General features: G+C 43.5%; 1 protein-coding gene across 1 annotated transcript in view; it reads right to left on the reverse strand.

The window, feature by feature from the left end:
• Positions 1-10349: 10349 nt before the first annotated feature.
• LOC147898447 (putative membrane protein At3g27390) overlaps positions 10350-21811 on the reverse strand; it is a 42406-nt gene continuing 30944 nt past the window's right edge. Inside the window, exons 4-10 of the mRNA XM_087378933.1 lie at positions 13830-13966; positions 13337-13625; positions 12520-12626; positions 12138-12351; positions 11717-11921; positions 11160-11403; positions 10350-10915 (exon numbers count right to left, since the gene is read on the reverse strand). Of these exons, the coding sequence (XP_087235059.1) occupies positions 10624-10915; positions 11160-11403; positions 11717-11921; positions 12138-12351; positions 12520-12626; positions 13337-13625; positions 13830-13966 (1488 nt within the window). The 3' untranslated portion in view covers positions 10350-10623. The remainder of the gene's footprint in view (positions 10916-11159; positions 11404-11716; positions 11922-12137; positions 12352-12519; positions 12627-13336; positions 13626-13829; positions 13967-21811) is intronic.

The following is a 21811-nucleotide window of genomic DNA, read 5'->3' on the forward strand; positions in this document are numbered from 1 at the left end:
AGATGGATTCCATACAGTTCTTGATATCAGTAGTGACACTTAGTAGATGGAATGTGTATCAGCTCGATGTCAAGAATGCATTTCTCAATGGTTACCTAGACGAGGACGTCTACATGCAACAACTAGTAGGTTATGTTGAACTAGGAAAGGAGAATAAGGTTTTCCATCTCAAGAAAAGTCTCTACGGCTTAAAGCAAGCACCCAGAAGTTGGTACAGCGGAATTGATAAGTATTTTGCTAATCTGGGATACATGAAGACTAATGCAAATCATACTCTCTACTACAAAGTTCAAGGGGAAGACATTACTATTGCACTTTTATACATAGATGATCTGATTGTGATAGGAAGCCAAGATAGCTTCATTAAAAAACTAAAACAAGACTTATCTGCAGAGTTTGACACTATTGTCTTGGAATTGGGTTTTGGAGAGATTCAAATAGCACATTCATGAGTTAACTCAAGTATGTTGACAGTCTTGTGAAGAAGTTGCATATGGCAGATTGCAACCACTCCCATGGAACAGAGTTTGAAACTTACTAAAGATTAAGAAAAGCCTACAGTCAATGAAAAATACTATAGGCAGCTCATCGGATCTCTTATATATCTGACAATCACATGACCATATATTTGTTATACAGTAAGCTCACTAGCACAGTTTATGGCAAATCCAAAACAGTCTCACTGGAATGCAACCAAAAGAGTCTTGAGATACATTAGAGGTACAAGATAGTTTGGGATAGAATACAGAGGAAGTCATCCACGGTTGCATGGATATTGTGACAGAGTGACTATGCCGGAGATCATGAGACCAAAAGATCGACACAAGAATATGCATTTTTCCTTGGTCAAGGTGCTATATCATGGTTGTCAAACAAATAGCCAACTGTTTCTTTGTCTTCGATTGAAGCAAAATATAGAGCACTCACTACAGGTGCATGTGAGGCTACATAGCTCAAAAGACTATCGTCACAAACAGATTACTTTGATGAGTCAAAGCCAACAACAATATACTGTGATAATCAATCTATGGCCAAGAATCCAATATATCACTCCAAGACAAAGCACATTGATGTCAGAGAGCACTTCATCAGAGAAAGAGTGTTACTTGGTGACATCACACTATAGCAAAGAAAATGTTGCAGACATCTTTACCAAACCACTCGATAAAGAGCTATTCGAGAAACACCGACTAGCTCTTAGTTTGATGCAGAGGAAGGACATTGGATCCAATCGAGGTGGAGCCCGAAGTGGTTTTGGAAGGCCCGTGGTCATGGTATGATGAGATGCTCTCATTCCTGACTCTACGAGAATAATGCCCAAGTATATGAATCGAGACCAAAGAAAGCGATTGGCATTGCAAAGCCGATCTTTTGAAGTAGTGTTAGGCCAGCTGTATCGATGGCATCTAATGGAGGCCTTGCTGCAGTGTGTCCAGCCTCATGAGCAGGAGATAGTGCTAATGGAAGCCCATTGCGAAGTTTCGGGTGGTCATTTTGCTGGGGAAATAACCACAAAGAAAAGTCTACAAGCAGGCCTATGGTGGTCGACCATGCAAAAGTATGCTCAGTGGTTTGCAAAGAGTTGCGATCTCTGCCAACGGTTGGGTCAACCCATAGATTGTGGTCGGATGCCTCTCAACCCCCTCTTACCACTAGAACCATTTCAGAAATGGGGTCTAGACTTCATGGGTACATTCAAGCCAGTTGTTGCCCACACACGAAATTGTTACACACTGATAGCAACACACTGATAGCAACTGATTATTGTACCAAATGGGTGGAAGCCTGGGCTTTGTGAGATAACACCGCAAATTCTATTGCAAAGTGCTCTACCGAGATGTGTTCACCCAGTTTGGTTGCCCAATCGAGATTGTCAGTGATAGGGGTACCCTCTTTGTTAGCAAAGTCATTAAGTGGATGAATTCTTTCTATATGGTGATTCACAAGAAGTCCTCTCCCTACTATCCCGTAGGCTAATGGGTGGCTGAATCGATAAATCATACATTCAAGTGGATTATTTTGCTGTTAGTGAATGAGCATTGCATGGATTGGGATGAAAAGTTGTTGGTAGCATTATGGGCTTACCGCACATCCTTCAAGGTGGCAACTAGGTTGAATCCTTTCAAGTTGGCATTTGGGCTAGAAGCAATTACGTCGATCGAGCATATAGTGCCTAGTTTGCGGATTGCAGTGGAGGACACACTTCTTCCACAGGAGTCCATGGTTTTCCGGTTAGATGTCCTTGATCGGTTGGATGATTTGCGGCTGGAGAGCTACTATTTGACTCTAGAGGTTCAAGTAAGGCGAAAGCGGCAGGTGGATTTGGCTTCGAAGAAAAAGTCATTTGAGCACCGAAAATTGGTGCTACTATTCAACACTCATCTAGGGAGGATGCCAGGGAAGATGAAGCTGCGATGGTCGGGACCATTCTTGATATTTCATGACTGCGGGTCTACATTGTTCTATCTTGTGGACTTGCAAGGGTACATACTTCCACACCCAGTTAATGGTTTTCAGCTGCGTCCATATCATCATGATGAGTCTTCAATGCCCCTTTATGATATCTAATGAGGCGCAGATTTCTTGGGTCGAGGTGGAGGTGGTGGAGCAATCATAGGAGGACATGTGACAGGAGGGTAAGATGCATGATGACAGCAGTCTTCTACGAGCTCCTATCCCAGCCGCCATGCAACAACTTGTTGTCAAGGAGGGGTATTGGCAATCTAGAATGCAATCTTTGGTCATTTTTTTGCATGTACCTATTGCGTGCTGAGTATTCCTCATCGTACTCTCAATTCTCTTGGCTTCCTTCGTCTCCATGCCTTTCCCTACATTCAATGCTCTTTGTTTCCCTTTGCTTCACATAGCTATGGTGATGGCACACGCATAGTTTCACCCCTTGATTCCGTTGGTCTACATTGATTCTCAGTCCATCGATGCACATCTCCAAAGGTTGTGAATCCGGAGTTTCATCAGCATAGATTGGCAAAGGGTGTGAACATTCACCCAACATCATTAGTGCTTTGCCACAGCATCTTGCACTTGGATCGGCTGTCGAGTTTTTGGGCAAGCATCGAGAGCTGACCATCCAATTGATTTATCAGCAGTTGTATTTGCCAATGGATGGAGGCTTATTTGTGCAACCAATGTGTTCAGTGGAGGCGATGATGGCTGAGTTTGGCAATCTTGCTCAACGTGATGAGTACGAGCTCAGTGCATGTAAGATATTCAAATTCGGGATTTGTATCACTGGATACTTGAGTCGGTTTGTTTGCAAGCGAAGACTTACACAATCACTTCCAGGTGTTGAGAGATGATTGCAGTAGCAGAGCAACGACCAGTGCCTTGGGCACGTGTTTTGAAGGAGCACATCCATGTAGAGGCACAAAGGGTAGCAATGGCAGTGGATAAGAAGCAAGCTATTAACTCAAAGATTGGCCATATTTTGAAGGTTTTATTCCCCTTACAGGTTGATTCTACTGCTCCTCAATGGAATACGGCATTGATTCTTACTCGAGCCCAAAGGACCTCTGCAGGATGAGGCTAAAGGCTCATTTGGTCAAGATCCCAAGAAGCAGGGACGACAAGGCCCTCGTATCACACAAGGAGTGGTTTCTTCTCTTGCTCCCCTTACTCCTTCCCATGCAAGTGTGACAGAGAGTTTGTTTCGTAGTGGGGTGTCCTCAACCCAACTCAATGTGATGCATCCGCCTCCCCCACTAATAATGGCAGAGCGGGTGACAGTGTTAGTAGCGCCTGTGTCAACCGAGATGGGTGTTTTCGGAGGAAGTCCATTAGTTGGTGGGTCACTTACTCAAAGATGGCTCGAGCAGCTTCAACACACATCAACCACCACAGTGGCAACCTCCACTACAGTGGTACCAGTCACAAGGGCAGTTCAAGTGTCAACACAGTAGCAGAACTTCTTGGGTGGTCTTTGAGCCTAGGGTGGTCTCTCTGACACCCTTGGTTGGATTTTCATTATGCCTGCAACCAGCACATGTTCAAATTCCATTCTGTGCTCAGTTGCTAGCCCGACTTGCAACACAGTGTTCTGCGGGGACCGATTCCTCAAGAGTTGTGGGCTTGGAGTCTGAAGTTATTCAGTTTCGAAGTGAGAATGAAGCCTTGCAGAATCAGAATGCATGGATGCAGCAACTGGAAGAGCGGGTTGCGGTCTTAAAAGCACAAGTTCAGGTGGTTGAGGCACATTTAGAGGCCACCCAACAGTTGCATTCGAAGTACGTTTTTGACATTTAGGAGGAATTATTACGCCGATGTACTACCAATGGGCTAGCTGAGTACTTGTGGGCTTTTCCTGGCACAATCAATGTCAATATGGAGCAGATGGGTTCGCTGCTTGATGCTCTCCAAGGGGATGTTTGTGCGGAGTGGTATAGGCAATTTGCATGCTGCCGCGATGCAATGGTTCCACAAACATGTTAGGATGTAGTTTCGCATCAACGCCACCCTGGAACTGATGGTGATGCGGGTGCTAGTGTGGGGTCAGGACCGCAAAGCGGTCCTCAGACACATACAGTTTCTAGGCTGATGGGATCCAGTACTTCCACAACTGGGAGCAATAGTGCGCATAAGGGTAAAGGAGTGGTTGCAAAGTCAGTGCATGTTGGGGAAGATTGGCACGCAAAATATGAAGAGTTGGCTCAAGACATTGTAGAAGCTGTTGCTCGCTCAAGCAAAAGAGTTCAGATGTTGAAGCAGCGAAGGCGTTCTCTTTGTTTTTGGTTGGAGCTGTGTGCCCATTCCTTCAGCATGTCTTTGCCTCCTCGCCCTCCTTGGTGGAATGAAGTGGATCGGTTTTTGGAAAAGTTTTATAATAAGCACACTACTTTTCATGGGTTGCCTGATCCCCCCTCGTTTGAGCCTTTGATAATCCAGCAGCCAGCTACACAAGAAGAACACTGGCAACATCAATTGCCACAGGGTGCATGGATTGAGGAGATTCTTCCTACTGAATAGTGGCCTGAACATCAACAGCCGGTGGATTGGTCAAGGCCGCATCCTTTGCAGTGGTCGATGAATATGGAGCAGGATCGACGGTTGAAGCTCTGGTTGCGAAAGAGGCAACACGAGACTATTGATGCAAGTTCGAGTGGAGCTGAGCCTGCAAAGCAGTTGCGGATGGAGTTGCATGAACGCAATGATGTCGGACCAAGAAAAGTTGGGGTAACTAGTGCACCTGTATAGTGTATTTCCAGTTCAGATGAAGAGTAGAGTTCCCAACAATGGCTTTTGGGTAGCCTCATAGGTTGAAAAGCACCCAGAGTGTGGTGTGCTATTGCACAAGCAGGCGATGACAGCCTAAGATGTTCAAAAAAGCATAAACAAGTGATAATAGTTTGATGTTTTCTTCAATTTCAAATAGATTTGGAAAGAGATGCTTCTTTTCGTGTGTACTTCGTGAAGGATTGTGATGACCTTACTACACCTGGTTCTCTGCTGAGGCTATGCCCAAAATGATTGTTGCACTGATGCACATGCATTATTTGATGTCTCTCATAGGGGATGGGTATCTATCGTGTATTCGCACAGTCCGCCGTGAGTGCCATGTGTTATTGCATAACCATGCGGGTTAGCAGCAGTGACTACGAGGGGTGTGCGCGGGTAGGTTAGCCGCAACAGTTGGCGGTTCAGTCCTCCAAGCAATTCGAGTCTTCAACTATCTCTAACCGACAATCGGTTCTTGTACGCATGTTATTACTAGCATTCCATCTCTGTTCTTTCCATATGTTGTATGAGCTCTTGCTCCGAGAATACAAAGTTACACAGTGTTGCGATCCTCTTATCATGTTCTCTATATTCTTTCACTAGATGTGGTACCCATCCTTAGAAAAAGCTTTGTTCAAGCTCGATGACCATGTTGATGTTGAGGTTCAAGGCGAAGGTGTTAACAAAACTCCTAACTTGCAAGCTAAGCTAATTTCTCTGATATGACCAATTTGTAAGACTTAGGGATACAAATCTGGACATTAGCTTCACCAAGATTTCTCCCAAAGTTCCTCTCCCCAGTCTCCTCCCTTCCCCCCTGCTCGCACTAGTGTCTTCTCCCCCAAGTCCCACCTTCACCGCCTTCAAAAACTAGGCATTGGATGGCTCCCCCATCCTTAATACCTCACTATTGATGGCACTAGTGTTCTCTAGATTGCCTACGATGGGGATGGGTGGGTGAAAAGGATCACCCTTCCAGATGGGTGCATTGAGAATTGGACCAAAATCATGGTGGATGCAAGTTTTTCTAGTATGGCTGAGAATGGTTCAATTTACTTCACAAATGCTAGCACAAATTTTGGATCTAGGATTCTAATCTGGATGTATTGGAGTGTCATCCCAATGGTTTCCTATTGACGTACGAGCTAAAAACTAGAGGTGTCAGCGTGGTGCCAACTAATACCTTCTCAATGGAGTTACGGTACATACCATGACCATTGACCCTAATTGAAAGGATTTGGAACTAATTCGCATTGCTCTCAACTATGCTTACATCTTTGTCCTCATTGTGTATACAAAACTTTAGGGTACATTGCCAAAAGTATTGGTTTAAGGGTAATAGGAAAGGAGAGGTAGGAATTTTCATCAACAATCTACCAGGGTACCCGGATAACATACATGCAAGCAAGCGCGGAACCTTTTGGGATAGGTCTAGTGTCAATAAGCACCAACATACTGAAAATATGCTGCTTGGCTGATTCAACACCAATTGTTGATTCTTCTCAAAAATCACTTATTCAAAAATACAATTGTATCATGCTACTGTTGAGAGAGAGAGAGAGAGAGAGAGAGAGAGAGAGACCGGTTATATTGCTCTCAAATTGCTTCCTCAACAACAATCAATCTTCGTTGACAACATTGTGTGATTAGTCACTCTATCGTGACCATGAAATTTGGATCTAATCAGCTGTCTTATCAAAATCCCCACATTTGCGTAGCGATGGATAATAATCAAGTCTAGCATTCAACACTATGGTAACTTCTTCTCATTCCTTACTTAAGGATCAAGTCTATCGATCTTTAAAATTTCGAAACGCTAATAATGTATCTATCATCGCATGTTCCCTCAGGGGGGCTGATCTCTAGCTTCTAACTTCCAATGCTATTGCCCAAACTCAAGTCCATGCATTGTTGAACATATGCCCATATCTAATGGCCCCCCTCTATCCGTGCCTGCTGCCACTACCATAAGAAATCCAATATAGCCGAACAATGCCATCGAATTCCAGTTGTTCCATTGCAATGCTCCTTCATAATCTCCAAAATTCGTTTGTAGCATTCCCTAGCCAAGATGAAGCATTTAGATGGATCAATCAAACCCCACACGAGTCCAAAATTTTAAGGAATCTCAAGAAACTACCAAGTTTCCACTTGTCCTCAAAATTGTTCTAGCGCTCCTTCCCGAGAAACTCGAGGTTAACAAGCTTTTGACCACAAAATCTATTGATGGTAAGCAACTCACTTTTTATAATAGCATGCAAGAACTTATAACTAATACTTGATCTACCAAAAGGCTTGCAATGGTTTTAGGCCTATATTTTTTTAATGTGCCTTTCATTTTGTTGGTCATTCGTTCAATCTTATACATGCTTGTAGCACACCACTTCTTAGCTGCATGGAGAAAAGCACCGATTTTGTGTTAGCTTGCATATACTAGTGATCTGTCTTCCTCTTTTGAATTCAATTAAACAAACAAAAATCACAAATAATGATTACATATTTGTTTATGTTGTTTGTTACCAATCTTTTCCCTCATCAATAGTTGATCGCGTCTTTGTGTTGCTTTGTAGGTATTCATTCAAACACGATCATTATCAACAAAGGCGGCATACGAGCAAACCATTGTAGGTAAACTTTCTTAAGATCTAAACGAAGTAAAGCAAAAGAAAAAGCAGAGAAACAAACTAAACTAAAAGCAAACATCAAAGAAGAGTTGAAAGTGAACTAAAATCAAGGTTGACAAGAGACACACTCTCCTACTATATATAACATGAGGAAATGTGCTACCTCTCCCCATACGTCACATATGGATTGTCTTTTTCTTTTTCACAACTTTCTTATTAGCAAATTTATCATTTTTCTCACTTTTTAAAGTTTCAATTCTTTTTTGGGGCTTTTTCAAAAAGGAAAAACCCTTCTTATTCTTAAATTAAATATGTAGAGCTCCATTTTTACAACACATTCAAACTTAAATCCTATAAACTTATGATTGTACCTAACCAACACTTGCTTTTTAATACATTATCTTGATAGTGAAAGAGAGCTAGGAAATTATCATGGTGCATGCAAAATCAAAGGGTGGTAACACCAACATTCATGTGATCATAGTCCAGATATATCTAAAAGGTAGCCGTGATGATTTTACTTTCATGTTATCACAAAGAGAACTCACAAGATCATGCCAGCAATCTCTTATTCATGTGTTTATTGAGCTTCAATTTTCAAGAACCACTAATGTTTGACCATCACAAATAATAAAAGCACTATCCCTAAGATATATTACATCTCTTCTCTAAAAAAATTCTAGTTTTTCCTCTCCATTTAAAAATGGTAAAATTAGATCATATTCCAAATTAGCAATTATGTGCCCCATAACAAAATAAAAATTGAATTTAGCAAAACGTTATTTGATATCATTGAGAAGAAAAGCTCAATTCTTGAGGGATTTAAAGAAAGCAAGAACCAACTCATAATGAATGATGAGTCGATCATGTTGAATGCGACTACCAATGCACAAAAACACACCTAAGCCACGAGTAAGCACAGTATAGATAAGCGTGATTATGTATTTTAAAACCACATTCACACTCTAACTATACAACTAAAATATTTCCACTCGTTCCGATAGCCATCTCGTTAACATCAAATACAATGCTTTTGGAGGGACACAACACCCTAAAAATATCATGAGTGATGGGTGCGAGTATGTATGAGTGACTAAGTATGTATGAGTGACTGTGAAATACTCGCTACAATGGTACTAGACCAAAGAATTTATTAAAAACTCATGTTTGAAAGGCAACGCTTTTACCAACCTTTTCTTCCAAACATTGGAGACAACAGATGCGTGTATTCAAGCATTAGTAGTAACATCATGCCATTCGAGTGACTACCAAACTTACGTCTTCGAAAACGTTACATTTTGACCAAGTAATATGTACAAAGTTCCATTAAGCAATAGATGTTTCATCACACCAATTGACAAAGAGAGATGTCCAAGGGCTGCCTCAAAGTCGGAAGCTGAATATAGGTCACAATATCAAATTTGAGGATCGTTCTACCTTCAAACATCCTCTTTACTATTAGGAACATTCGATTGCCTTTCTCAAAATAGCTTTGTCTTTAATTGCGCTCCAAGGCCTTTCAAATATATAGTTGGAAGAGGACATACATGGAGATGTCATCGAACAAACCATGGACCAACCCTGTAGCTGGCTCGACACATTCACATACTACCTTACATAACATTACAAATTCAAAAGTCACATCAAAACCTTATACTTTGAAGAGGAGAATCCATGGACCAATAACATAGGTGGCCCGACACGCATTCACATACTACTTTAGATGCTATTACACATTTAAAAGTCATCTCTATTATTGCATATGTGGCACACTCCTTTCTTATACATCCAAGGGATATGCATTCATTAATTGAAAGGTAATTACATGGTCACAACATCTAGCATAACTTGCACACCCTTGCTTAAGGTGTACCTACAAGGGCACACTAAGGTGACTAAACACAACTTGACTACCAACAACAAATCACGAATATGCTACAAAGACAAACATGCCATCACACTCGTCATACTTCCCCATCCTCTACACAAAGGTACACACAACGAATATTCAGCCAATTGCAATATACCTCAAGCAATACGACTAATACCTCCCTACACCACAATTTTGCTTGTGCCATATAATGCATTGTCCATTTTACTTTTAGGGAAAATAAGGCTCTTCCGTCATATTTCACACCAAATAGTGGGTCTCTCTCTCTCTCTCTGGCCCGCACACAATGTGCATGAGTGTGCATGTGTGAATTAATGCGTTCACATGTCCTACATAAAGTGTGCCTACACGTGCAAGCACACATAGTAAACCACCCCCCCCCCCTCTCTCTCTGTGTGTGTAGCACTTGCGTATACATGTATATACCTATATGCATGTGCGCAAATTATTGTGTGCACATACAAAAATAGGTGTCCGTGCATGTGCCCCCCCCTCCCCCCCCAAACACACACATGCACTCATATAAATAGATAGATAGATGTGCACATGCACATGTTTCTATATCTATGTATATAAACGACTTCATAACTTCGAGTAGAGCTGAATGCTATCTCTTGGGCACAAATTCATAACTCAATATAACACAATTTGTGCATGGAAATTAGCTTAGGCCACCCTCATGCAAGTGCAAATCAGCTGCAGGTACACACAGACACGTGTGCACACACGCAGAAGTGATAGAAATGGTGTTATATCAAGGGTATAGACAGCCGTTGCCACAGGACGTAGCGAAATTTTTCCTTTTAACATGCTCTGCATGAAAAATATTAACAGACCTAAAAAGAATCGATGCTGAAATACTGGCAGAGAAAAATAAATCTATACAACATCATCTCCCTCTAATGTGTAGTATCCTTTCCATCTTCCCCCTGAATTCTTCCCTGGAGAAATGATATTTTGTGAGCTAACATCAGATGCTCGTGCAAACTGAGGCTTCACAAATTGCACACTCCCTTCTGAAGACAAGCTGCTGCTGACAGGACTGTCTTTTGGTTTTCTAAATGGGGAAGCTGTATTTTCTTGACAAAAATTGATTAAAATCTTTACGATGCCTTGGTATCGTCGTCTAAAAGTAGGAAGCCGTGAGACAGAGGTAGAAATCCCCTGCGTTCTGCAAAGAAAAACAAAGGAAAGGAGATCAATGTGAAATTATCACTCAGAAATGAAAGGGAATGTATATTCTTGAATGAAAACAATTACCGTTTACCATTAGTAGCGAAACCAGAAACAAAAGAAACGAGGAAGACAACTTGCATCCATAAAAAGTAAATTGTAAGCGTAAACCAGTCATGCAGAAACACAACCGAACAAGCATGTTCTTGAGGGCAGACTGTTATGTTTGAAATGTTAAGTACCGTCTACTCCATGCATGCAGCTCCCCTCTTCTGAAATCATCCTCAGGTGGCAAGGCGCCATTTTGCCAATCATCCATTCGAATCGGGTCACCGCTTGTAAGGACCCACTTTAAAAGATATAGTTCCTCACTTTCTTTCAGCTGTGCACCCCTAATTTGTTCTTTCAAAACCAAAAGTGGCTCAAAGAACCAATCCAACATACGATCTTGTGGGCGATTGTCCATTGTTACTTCGAGCCCGTCAACTGCATGAGATACCAAAGTCTTGAGCTTCTCTCTCTCTCTCTCTCTCTCTCTCTCTCTCACACACACACATTAAGTTTTGTAAAACCTGTGCAGGTGTGTGTGTGTGTTCGATTCCTAGGAATTGCTTCGGATGAGTCAATTTCACTCCTTGGCACTGTTGTTACAAAGTTTAAAGACTCTCTCTCTCTCTCTCTCTCTCCCCCCGAGTCAATTTCACTCCTTGGCCCTGTTGTTACAAAGTTTCAAGACTCTCTCTCTCTCTCTCTCTCTCTCTCTCTCTCTCTCTGTGTATCAAGTGGAATTATATCTTACGTAGAAGGAGCCCGGCTACTCCAGCCTTTGCTGAGCGAAGAAGGTTTATAAGCATCGTGTAGGCAGGCAAACCAACACCCACAATTCTTCCCTTGGCACTGTTACTGGAACGATTCCATTCTTCCAAATCTCCAAGCTTGATAACATCTGCTTGTATAAGTGCTTTTCCATGTAGTTCACATGTCTTAAATATGTTGTCCCATATCTAGTATAAAGTTGACACAAGTCAGACAACAATAACAGCAAAATCCAAAGATTTATGTAGAGATCCAGAGCATCAATAAAACTGGGGAAAGATCATGCATTCTTGTATGCTGCTCAACAATGGATTACTATAATATTATGTAAGATATTCAAATGGATCACACATGGTAATCAAAAACCTAGAACAACATACAGGCAAAGCAAAGTTTGTGCTCACCTGCACCATTTTCACTTCTTGTAATGTCTGCCTAAGGGATCTAGAATATGTCACAGAATGTTGGCTGATTTCAGAACCTGATCGAGAAGCTGCAGACCCAGAGCTTTTTGGGGTAGGAATAGGTGATATAATGTCTTCTCTAGGTCGCTGCCATGCTGTTGGTTTGATTGAGAAATTCTCAGAATCTGAAGAACTCTTCTTACGGTAGTGGGGCCTGGCTGTCAGCAACCCCGCAGAAACATTATAATCAAACAGATAAAAGCTTATTTGTTATTTGAAAAACTCATTGTCATTGTTCCAAGCACTCTAAAAAAAGGACAACTAAAGACAACCTTAAACTAGATGGTGTAGTTCATGGTGACCACATTAACCAAAGTAATACCTTGGAAGGCATGAGCCCTCACGCATGTAGATCACATCATTTGTATATTCATCAAATTGTGCCACCACAGCCACAATATAAGCCAGTCCGCAGTGGAAGGAACTCTCCTGATTCACCATCAAAGATAAAAGAAGACAGAGCCTTCTGCTCAGCATGTTGAGCAAGTTCATAGTCTCTTCAAGTCACAGGAAGTGATACAGTTTTAAGTTCATATTTATTAAAAATGTATTCCTCAAACTCCCCACATATTGGTTATTACTGAAAAAAGAACCATGCAGCTTGCCCTGGCACATGTGCTGCCACCTAGCACTAAGGATAGATTGAACTTATGCACAGAAAAGAATAAATCAATTAGCTAGCGATATATATAATCAAGCAAGGGTAGGATATAAAGCCTTCCTTAACAATAAGATTAATAAATTTCATGATCCAAGACTGATAACAGTCAGAGATTCATGAGCAGTCGTCGTAAACTGCTTATCTAACATGCAAGCATTACCACCATTAACATCTCCAATATCCTCAAGGTGGCTTAGGATGTCTGTCTTATGTGAAAAGGAGACAAATTTGAAACACATGCTGTAGATGAAGCAGTGGTAAAATTGTCCACAGCATGCAGCAAAGCTCCCCCCCACCTCCCTGAAGACAAATCCAGGACTGCCCAATCCCAACCTAAAACCACCTCAAGGGAAGACCAAAAGAAAAACTAACATAAGATCCCCCCCCCCCCGCCCCCCAAACAAAAAAAAAGGAAAATTACATCAATAAACAGAAATTTCACAAGACTTACAAATGCAGAAAGTGGGGAATGGCCTACCTGATATACAACAACAGCTCCATACAAGCCAATGAAGATGCTGGAGAGAAATGCACAAACTACAGCCACCACCACCACCAATGGCCACAACAGCACAGCAAGGCCAGCAACAGGTACACATACTGTCTCCAAAAAGGGCCCTTCTCGCCCAACTAGATCTTGTAGGAGCCTTCTCCATCCTCTAACAAGCATATACGGGCTCTTGACAATTGCGACCAAAGTAATGGAAGGAATGTCCAACATCAGACCTAGCACTCCCACTAAAGCACAACCTGGCAGGTCCAGTAACCTTGCATCATAGTGGCCACAAAGTCAGAATCCTTTAAATAAAAGTAAATTGATAAGAGCAGGGAACAATCGAAAATGAGGCAAAAGAATATCCTTATCGTAGCTTATAAAAATGCAACAACTCTTTTAAAATATATAAACAATTCACAAGTTCCAGCCAGCTGCGTTGGAACAACTGTACAATTCAGGGATCTAATGACCATACTTGATTTCATATGGCTGAAAATTTTGAGGGGGTTCCTTGCGAAAGTCCTTCAAGTAAGAGAAGTATGAGTGATAACAAAAATCAGTGAAGTCACGAACCACAGTACAACTTCCTTTAACCGTATCCCATACTCCATCCTGCAAAATAAAATGCACCGCCATAATCCCCAGCAAAATAAAGGTTAAGTTGTGCAAGACATCAACAGAATCAGCCAAGTAAGAATCTGATTTCTCAGTGTTCTCTATCATGAATCCCCCATAGTGTTATTTAAAAACTATAACCTTATTATAACCACCAGTCAGTCATTCCAGCTGTTCCCCTTTGTGGAGCCAGCCATTTCTTAAGAGATTCATTAGCCTAAAGAGCTAGACAAACTCCAAAAATAATGCAGCAAAGACAGACTCTAGACATACCAAAAACATACCCAATCTTATGAATTCCAACATTTTTCTATAAGAAAAGAAATAGAGAAAAAAAGGTGCAGGGGGAGAGAGAGAGAGAGAGAGAGAGAGAGAGTGTCATGTGCACGGATCGGTATCTGACGTGTACTAGGTACACAGAACTAGCTCAGGTTAGCCTGGGGAGGCTTAGAGCTAGGCAGGCTTGATTCTCGGGTTGAGTGGCAAGGGTACGAACTATTTATAGGTCTTCGCTATTTTTGGCGCCAGGGCCCGAGTCTATAAAAGAGGCCCAGGGGGTTCAGTTCTCAGTGCGCAGTTGGGAGCAAGTCTCGTTCCCAGGTGCTAGGTCTGATCCTGGATTGTGTCGCGGACGCGCGCCTGCATCTTAGCGTAGCCCAAGGCCCAGAGGCAGATCCAGGGCTTCACAGCGCCACCTGGTGGTATGGGACACCAGGCTGGTTTGGATCTGATTGGGAGTTCGTGCCGGTAGCTCAGCTCGTGGCTCGGGGGGACATCTTCTGATTCGGGATCACATCCCGTAGATGTCACGGTTGGGTGGTGAGCAGCCTGCTCAGTTCTGATGTTGTGTGTGGTTATTTTGCAGATCAGGGGTTTCAGGAGTGCTGGGATGTGTCAGTTGGTATCAGAGCCAACTCCTGAGGTAGGAACTTCTGATGCGAGAAATTTGACGGATTTCTCTTCCAGGTATGCCCTAAAATTCGAGATTTCCTGCTGCGTATTTGCTGTCTACCTGGGGTAGAAGGGGTGAGGAAATATCTGGAAAAGGAAGAAGAAGAGGAGTGAAATAGAAACGAAAAATCTGAAGGCTACAGAGAGAAGTCTGAGGGAGGAGAAGGAGAGCAGAAAGGAAGGAGCGTAGGGCAGGAAATTGACAGCCTGGGAGTAGAGTATGCGGGGAGTAGAAAGGACGCAGTTAGGCGAGGCTGTAGGGGCAGGACAGCCTGCGCAACAGGCTGCGAACAGCCTGCGCAGGAAGAAGGGCAGGAGGAAGGTGCTTTTTTGCGAAAAAAGCACCCCTCCAAAGTTGGAGGGGCTCAGGTGCTTTTTTCGTAAAAGCACCCCTCCAAAGTTGGAGGGGCTCAGGTGCTTTTTTCGTAAAAGCACCCCTCCAAAGCTGGAGGGGCTCAGCCTTCTTTGGAAGCCTAGCTTCCAAATTAGGCCGCCCTGCACCCTATATAGGTGGGGGCTGGGAGCTAGGCAACCCACAAGCAGCCCCAGTTTCGAGATCTTACCTTGAGATCTGAGCCAGCCCGCCTCGCCCTTCAGCAGCGCCCAGTTTCGACCAGCTCCTCTGCTGCAGCCCCTGCCTGCGTCAGCCCAGCGCTGCTCCCAAGGCTCCCGTACCAGCCCGTACAGCTGGAGCTACAGCCGTACAGCCTGTACGGACTGTAATGTCACCTTCGGTACCTGCTGCTGCTCCGTACAGCAGCTGCGCCTGCACCTACAGCCACCGTACGGACTGCGTCAGCAGCCGTACAGGCCACGTCAGCAGTCCGTACAGCCTCCACCATTGACTGCGCATCCGGTTGCAGATTCGGGGAGGCAACAGGGTTCGTGGTCTTCCAGATTTCAGCATCCTTTCTGTCAGATTTATCTGGGACGGTTTTCTTCTACTCCATCTCCCTCCGTGCTCCGTTTCAGTTATTTATTTCTCTCAGCCTGTAATCGAGTTAGTATTCAGCCATGTCTGATGCTCCGAATCCCGAGTTCACTATGGGAGAGCAGGAATTAGATTACACTCCAGTGGGGGAGGATGATCAGGGTCTCTATGACGACCTGATCACTAAGAAAGCCTTCAGTGAGTTCACGACTGCTCTAGATGGTAAATTTGAGCAGGTCAACGCTAATCAATCGGGGTTGACACAGCAACTCCAAGGGATCCAAGCTACCTTGACTCTTCTGGCTAGCACGGTTCAGGCACTCACGCATGTGGATGCCATGGCCTCCGTGCTAGGCCCGAATATCACTCCGGATCCCTTTCCAGGTGACCAGAAATCAAGAACAAAGGAGGTGGTTGACACTTGGCTGCACAAGTGGCAAGTTCACTTCCAATTTCACCCCTATCCAGACGAGAAAAAGATTCAGCTAGCAGCAGGGTTTATGTCAGGTAAAGCCTTGCTTTGGTGGAAAGAACTCCAGCCTAAGCCTGACACTTGGACAGAATTTGAGGGTATCTTCAGGAAGGAGTTCCTGAAGAAGGAAGATGATTATGATATCGTCGGCAAGCTCAAAGCCCTCGATATGTCAAAATTGAATTTAACTTTTGAAGTTTATCTTCAGAGATTTAGGGATCTGCAAACCAGGGCCACCAAAATGGATCCTGTAACCTTGTTAGGTTTTTTCGTGGATGGTTTGCCAGACTCCTATAAGTTACAGATTAAGAATAACAAGTGCACAACATTGCAGGAGGCCATGACATATGCGCGCATATATGATGATACCATGGCCGGAACCAAGGCAACCACAGTTACCGAGACCAGCGGAAAGAACAAACGCAAGTTCTTTCAGCATGCGACTGGTATTGGGGAGACGAAGTCTACGGACAACGCCTCCAGGAAAAGCTTAACTCCTGCGAAGAATGGTAAGGCCCGTTTCCTTCGCACTCTCAGGCTCAAGAAAGAGGGCCGGTGTTTTTATTGCAAGGAGCGGGGCCACACGAAGAATGAGTGTCCTAAGCGGAAGAACCAGAAATTGGTGCTAGGACCGAAGCTCCAGGCAGGTCAGCGTACCGCAGCCAAGGGAGCCAACCAGGTTACGATGACATGTATTTCAGTAAATGTCATTACCTGCCCCCTTTCTTGTAATTGTACCTTTAATACTTCGTTATTTGGTTCCCATGATCTTTTCCGAGTTTATGGAGAAGTTAGGGACCAACGGGTTCACATTCTCTTGGATCCGGGCAGCTCTCACAATTTTGTTAATTACAAATTTGTGCAGAAGATGGGGCTGTCCACAGTACCTAGCGACCACACCTACGAGGTGCAGCTTCCAGCCGGGAAGCAGTTTTGGGATCGCAAGGTTGAAGCGCTTCCCATCCGGATTCAAGCCTACACAGGAGCTCTCACATGTTACGTTATGCATCTAGAGCATGTAGACTTGTTGATCGGGATAGAGTGGTTTAAAACCCACAATATCCAGATCGGATGGACGGAGCATACCCTTTCTTTTGAAGACAAAGGCACCCAATTTTGTATTCAGTGTGATAAGATTATCCCTTCTCAGGGGCCTATTGTATCTGCGATGCAGCTTCGGAATATATTAAACACTTCTCATTATGATGTCTATCAGTGTGTTTTGATTCCACTCTCTTCATTTATTGTTTCGGTAATTAACAAAAATGAATTAAGTGTGTTTGAACACCGAGAATTGAGAACGTTGTTAGATAATTTTAAGGACGTATTCCCAGCTCAACTGCCGGAAGGTTTACCTCCAGAAAGGGCAGTAGATCATCGCATAGACTTAGTCCCAGGGGCTCAACCTATCAGTGTACCACCATATAGGATGAGCCAGGTAGAGGAGGATGAGTTAGCTATCCAGCTTGAGGATTACCTGAATATGGGCTATATCCGCCCAAGTAAATCTCCTTGGGGTGCACCTGTCCTCTTGAGAAAGAAAAAGGATTCTTCCTGGAGGATGTGTATAGATTATAAACGACTTAATAAAGTTACAATTAAGAACCGCTATCCTTTACCTCGTTCTGATGATTTGATAGACCGTTTGGCCGGAGCGAAGTATTTCACTAAGATAGATTTGCGTACGGGTTATCATCAAATCCGTATCTATGCTAAACACATAGATAGGACCGCATTCCGGACTAGGTATGGTCATTACGAGTTCCTCGTATTACCTTTTGGTTTGACCAATGCTCCTGCTACATTTCAGCAGATGATGAACGATTTGTTCAGAGATTGTCTGGGCAAATTTGTTGTCGTGTTCTTAGATGATATCTTGGTATATAGTAAAACGCTTGAGGATCATATAGGACACCTTCGGGTTGTCTTACTTGTTCTAAGACAGCATAAGCTTTATGCCAAAATGAGTAAATGTGACTTCTTTATGAAGGAGATCATTTACTTAGGACACAAGATTTCTTCTGAAGGTATTAGCATTGATCTGGATCGTATCCAGAAGGTTTTAGAATGGCCTATCCCTCAGACTGTGAAACAACTTCGTTCTTTCCTAGGATTTACGGTATTTCTTCGGAAGTCGGTCCGTGATTATTCACAAATCACGGTACCCTTGACCAACATATTGAAAGGTCGTGGACGCAGGTCTACTCAACCGATCCCTTGGAATGATGCAATGAACAAGGCTTTTGAAACCTTGAAGTTATCTATCAAGGAAGCACCCGTTCTTGCATTACCCGATCCTACCCGGCCTTATGTTTTAGAGGCCGATGCGAGTGATTATGCGATTGGGGCAGCTCTATTCCAAGAGGGCAGACCTGTAGCTTTTGAGAGTAAGAAGCTAGACGACACCCAGTATCGTTGGCCCACACTGGATCAAGGTTTGGAGACACTACTTGTATGGTTCAAAGTTCCTTGTATTGACTGATCACCAGTCAATCAAGTATGTGTGTGATGGATCAGAATTGAGAGGAAGGAAAGCTAGATGGGCAGAGTTAATGCAGGATTTTGATTTCGAAATACGTTATCGTAAGGGTTCGCTGAATAGTGTGGCGGATGCCTTAAGTCGAGTTAAGTTTGTAAATGCTTTGTCATTTACGGAAATATCCTCAGACCTATTTCAATCCTTGAGAGGGCTATACGCAACTGATAGTCATTTCAGTTCTTATTGGCAGAGAGTCCAGGATGGGAGCTCTATAGTTGACCAGGACTCAGGGATTGTGCCACCTAGGATACAGGCGGCGGGAGGTCAGTGGATGATTAGGAACGGCTTGCTGTTCCGGAATGAAAAGATTTGTGTGCCTGATCTTCTGGACCTACAATCCAAGATTCTCTGGGAGTGTCATGATGCTCCTAGTGCGGGACATCCAGGTATACATAGGACTCTGTCTCTTGTGAAGCATACCTTTTATTGGCCTAAGATGCGTGCATTTGTAGAGAACTATGTGGTAGGTTGCCGAGTTTGTCAGGTTACTAAGGCTGAACGCCTTAGGAGCGCGGGCTTATTACAGCCATTACAGATTCCTGGTAATAAGTGGGAAAGTATTTCCATGGATTTTATTACTGGTTTGCCTCGTACGCGCAAGGGTCATGACTCTATTTGGGTCATAGTCGACCGTTTGACAAAAATGTCTAGATTCTTACCTACAAGAACAACTATTTCAGCTGTTCAGCTGGCTCACGAGTTTGTGGACCACTTGTTCAAGCTGTATGGTTTGCCATCTGACATAGTCAGTGACAGGGACTCAAAGTTTACAAGTAACTTTTGGACACTTGTATTTGAGAAGTTAGAAACTACTCTAAGTATGAGTTCCTCGGATCATGCACAATCCGATGGCAGTACAGAGAAGGTCAACCAGTTGGTTGAAGACATGCTTCGGGCATATGTATCTAAGAGACAGTCTTCGTGGGAAGATTATCTACCCATGATTGAATTTGCTTACAACAGTGCAAAGCATTCTAGTACTGGTTATAGTCCTTTTATGCTTATGTACGGGTTTCAACCTAAGTCACCAGTTATGGTTGGATTAAAAGGGATTCAAAATGATGCTGCTAAGAACTTCTTGCAAGACATGCAGGAAATGTTGCAGTTTGCCAAGGAGTCTATTAGAAGTGCCCAAGATCGGGACAGATTTTATGCTAATAGACATCGTTCACCTAGAGAGTTCTCTGAAGGAACGATGGTATATTTGAGAATTCCTAAGGAATCCAAGAGCCTAAGTACTGGTTTGGTTCCGAAATTATCCCCCAGATATTGTGGCCCATTCAAGGTCATTAAAAGAATTGGACCAGTTGCATATCGACTAGAATTGCCTCCTGATGTTAAAGTACATCCAGTCTTTCATGTCAGTAGACTGAAAGAAGTATTGGGTGCAGATGATCAAATTGTTTCTCCTCATGAGATTATAGAAGTTACAGATTTAACTTTTATTCCCCACGAACCTGAATCTATTCTTGAATTTCGTGAAAGACAGATTCGAAATCGTACTATCACGGAATACAAGATTAAGTGGAAGGATCGTGTTGCGGAGGATGCAACATGGGAGACATTACAAAACCTCCAAAGAACATTTCCCGATTTCTTAGCGAACTCAGGAGTGAGTTCTTAGAGGAGGGGGAGTATGTCATGTGCACGGATCGGTATCTGACGTGTACTAGGTACACAGAACTAGCTCAGGTTAGCCTGGGGAGGCTTAGAGCTAGGCAGGCTTGATTCTCGGGTTGAGTGGCAAGGGTACGAACTATTTATAGGTCTTCGCTATTTTTGGCGCCAGGGCCCGAGTCTATAAAAGAGGCCCAGGGGGTTCAGTTCTCAGTGCGCAGTTGGGAGCAAGTCTCGTTCCCAGGTGCTAGGTCTGATCCTGGATTGTGTCGCGGACGCGCGCCTGCATCTTAGCGTAGCCCAAGGCCCAGAGGCAGATCCAGGGCTTCACAGCGCCACCTGGTGGTATGGGACACCAGGCTGGTTTGGATCTGATTGGGAGTTCGTGCCGGTAGCTCAGCTCGTGGCTCGGGGGGACATCTTCTGATTCGGGATCACATCCCGTAGATGTCACGGTTGGGTGGTGAGCAGCCTGCTCAGTTCTGATGTTGTGTGTGGTTATTTTGCAGATCAGGGGTTTCAGGAGTGCTGGGATGTGTCAGAGAGAGAGAGAGAGAGAGAGATTAACGTCCTCGGAAGGCCTCACAGGTCTATGGGACAAAGTACATCAAGAGAAGAAACTCATACACACCTCTGTGAGCTCAAGCAAGAGGGCGCGCTAGGGCCCTTGCTAAGTGCCGTGCTAAGCTAAAGAGCTCAAGAGCCCAAACTTAAAACTCAAAACTGAAAACTGAAGCTCAAAATCCAAAACCTTGGTGGCCACTGGGCTGCAAAGATGTCCCGGATCTATGTCTGTGGAGCCGTCTTTCGCTTTGGCAGGGGATGTGGTCTCCTTGACCTCTGTATCCAATTCTGCTCCTCTCTATGTCATGTGTGGTCTCAGAGAGAGAAAAAAAGAAAGAAAAACGTCTTCAAAAGCCCTCGCGGGACTATGAGAAAGCACACACATCAAAAAGGGTAAACACCAAACATCAATTATAGACTGAGAGCCTCTTGGGAGTGCATATACCACTTCCAAAGTTAATGTAGATAAGCTACATTATACCAGGTGAGATAGTCAGCCTGTATTACATCAGTTTAAGACTGAGAGTCCTTGGGTCTGGATTTAAAATCTTTGATAAGTGCTTTTCCATCTCTGTAGACAGCTTCTTTGCGAGCGTCCTTCACTTTGTCCAATTCTAAGGACTTCATCTTGAGCTGAATCGGGGTGAGCTCCTCTGATATCCATACCTTGGTGCCCCCAACTTATTTGTTTGCATGTGCTTTCCTGTCATCGAGTACCACTTTAGGTTGTGTCCCAATAGGAGCCACAATGGTTATATCCTTTAAGTC

Source organism: Dipteris shenzhenensis, chromosome 9 (assembly GCF_047967505.1).
Source record: "Dipteris shenzhenensis isolate YYH24624 ecotype China chromosome 9, Dip_SZ_1.0, whole genome shotgun sequence".
NCBI classification, from domain to species: Eukaryota; Viridiplantae; Streptophyta; class Polypodiopsida; order Gleicheniales; family Dipteridaceae; genus Dipteris; species Dipteris shenzhenensis.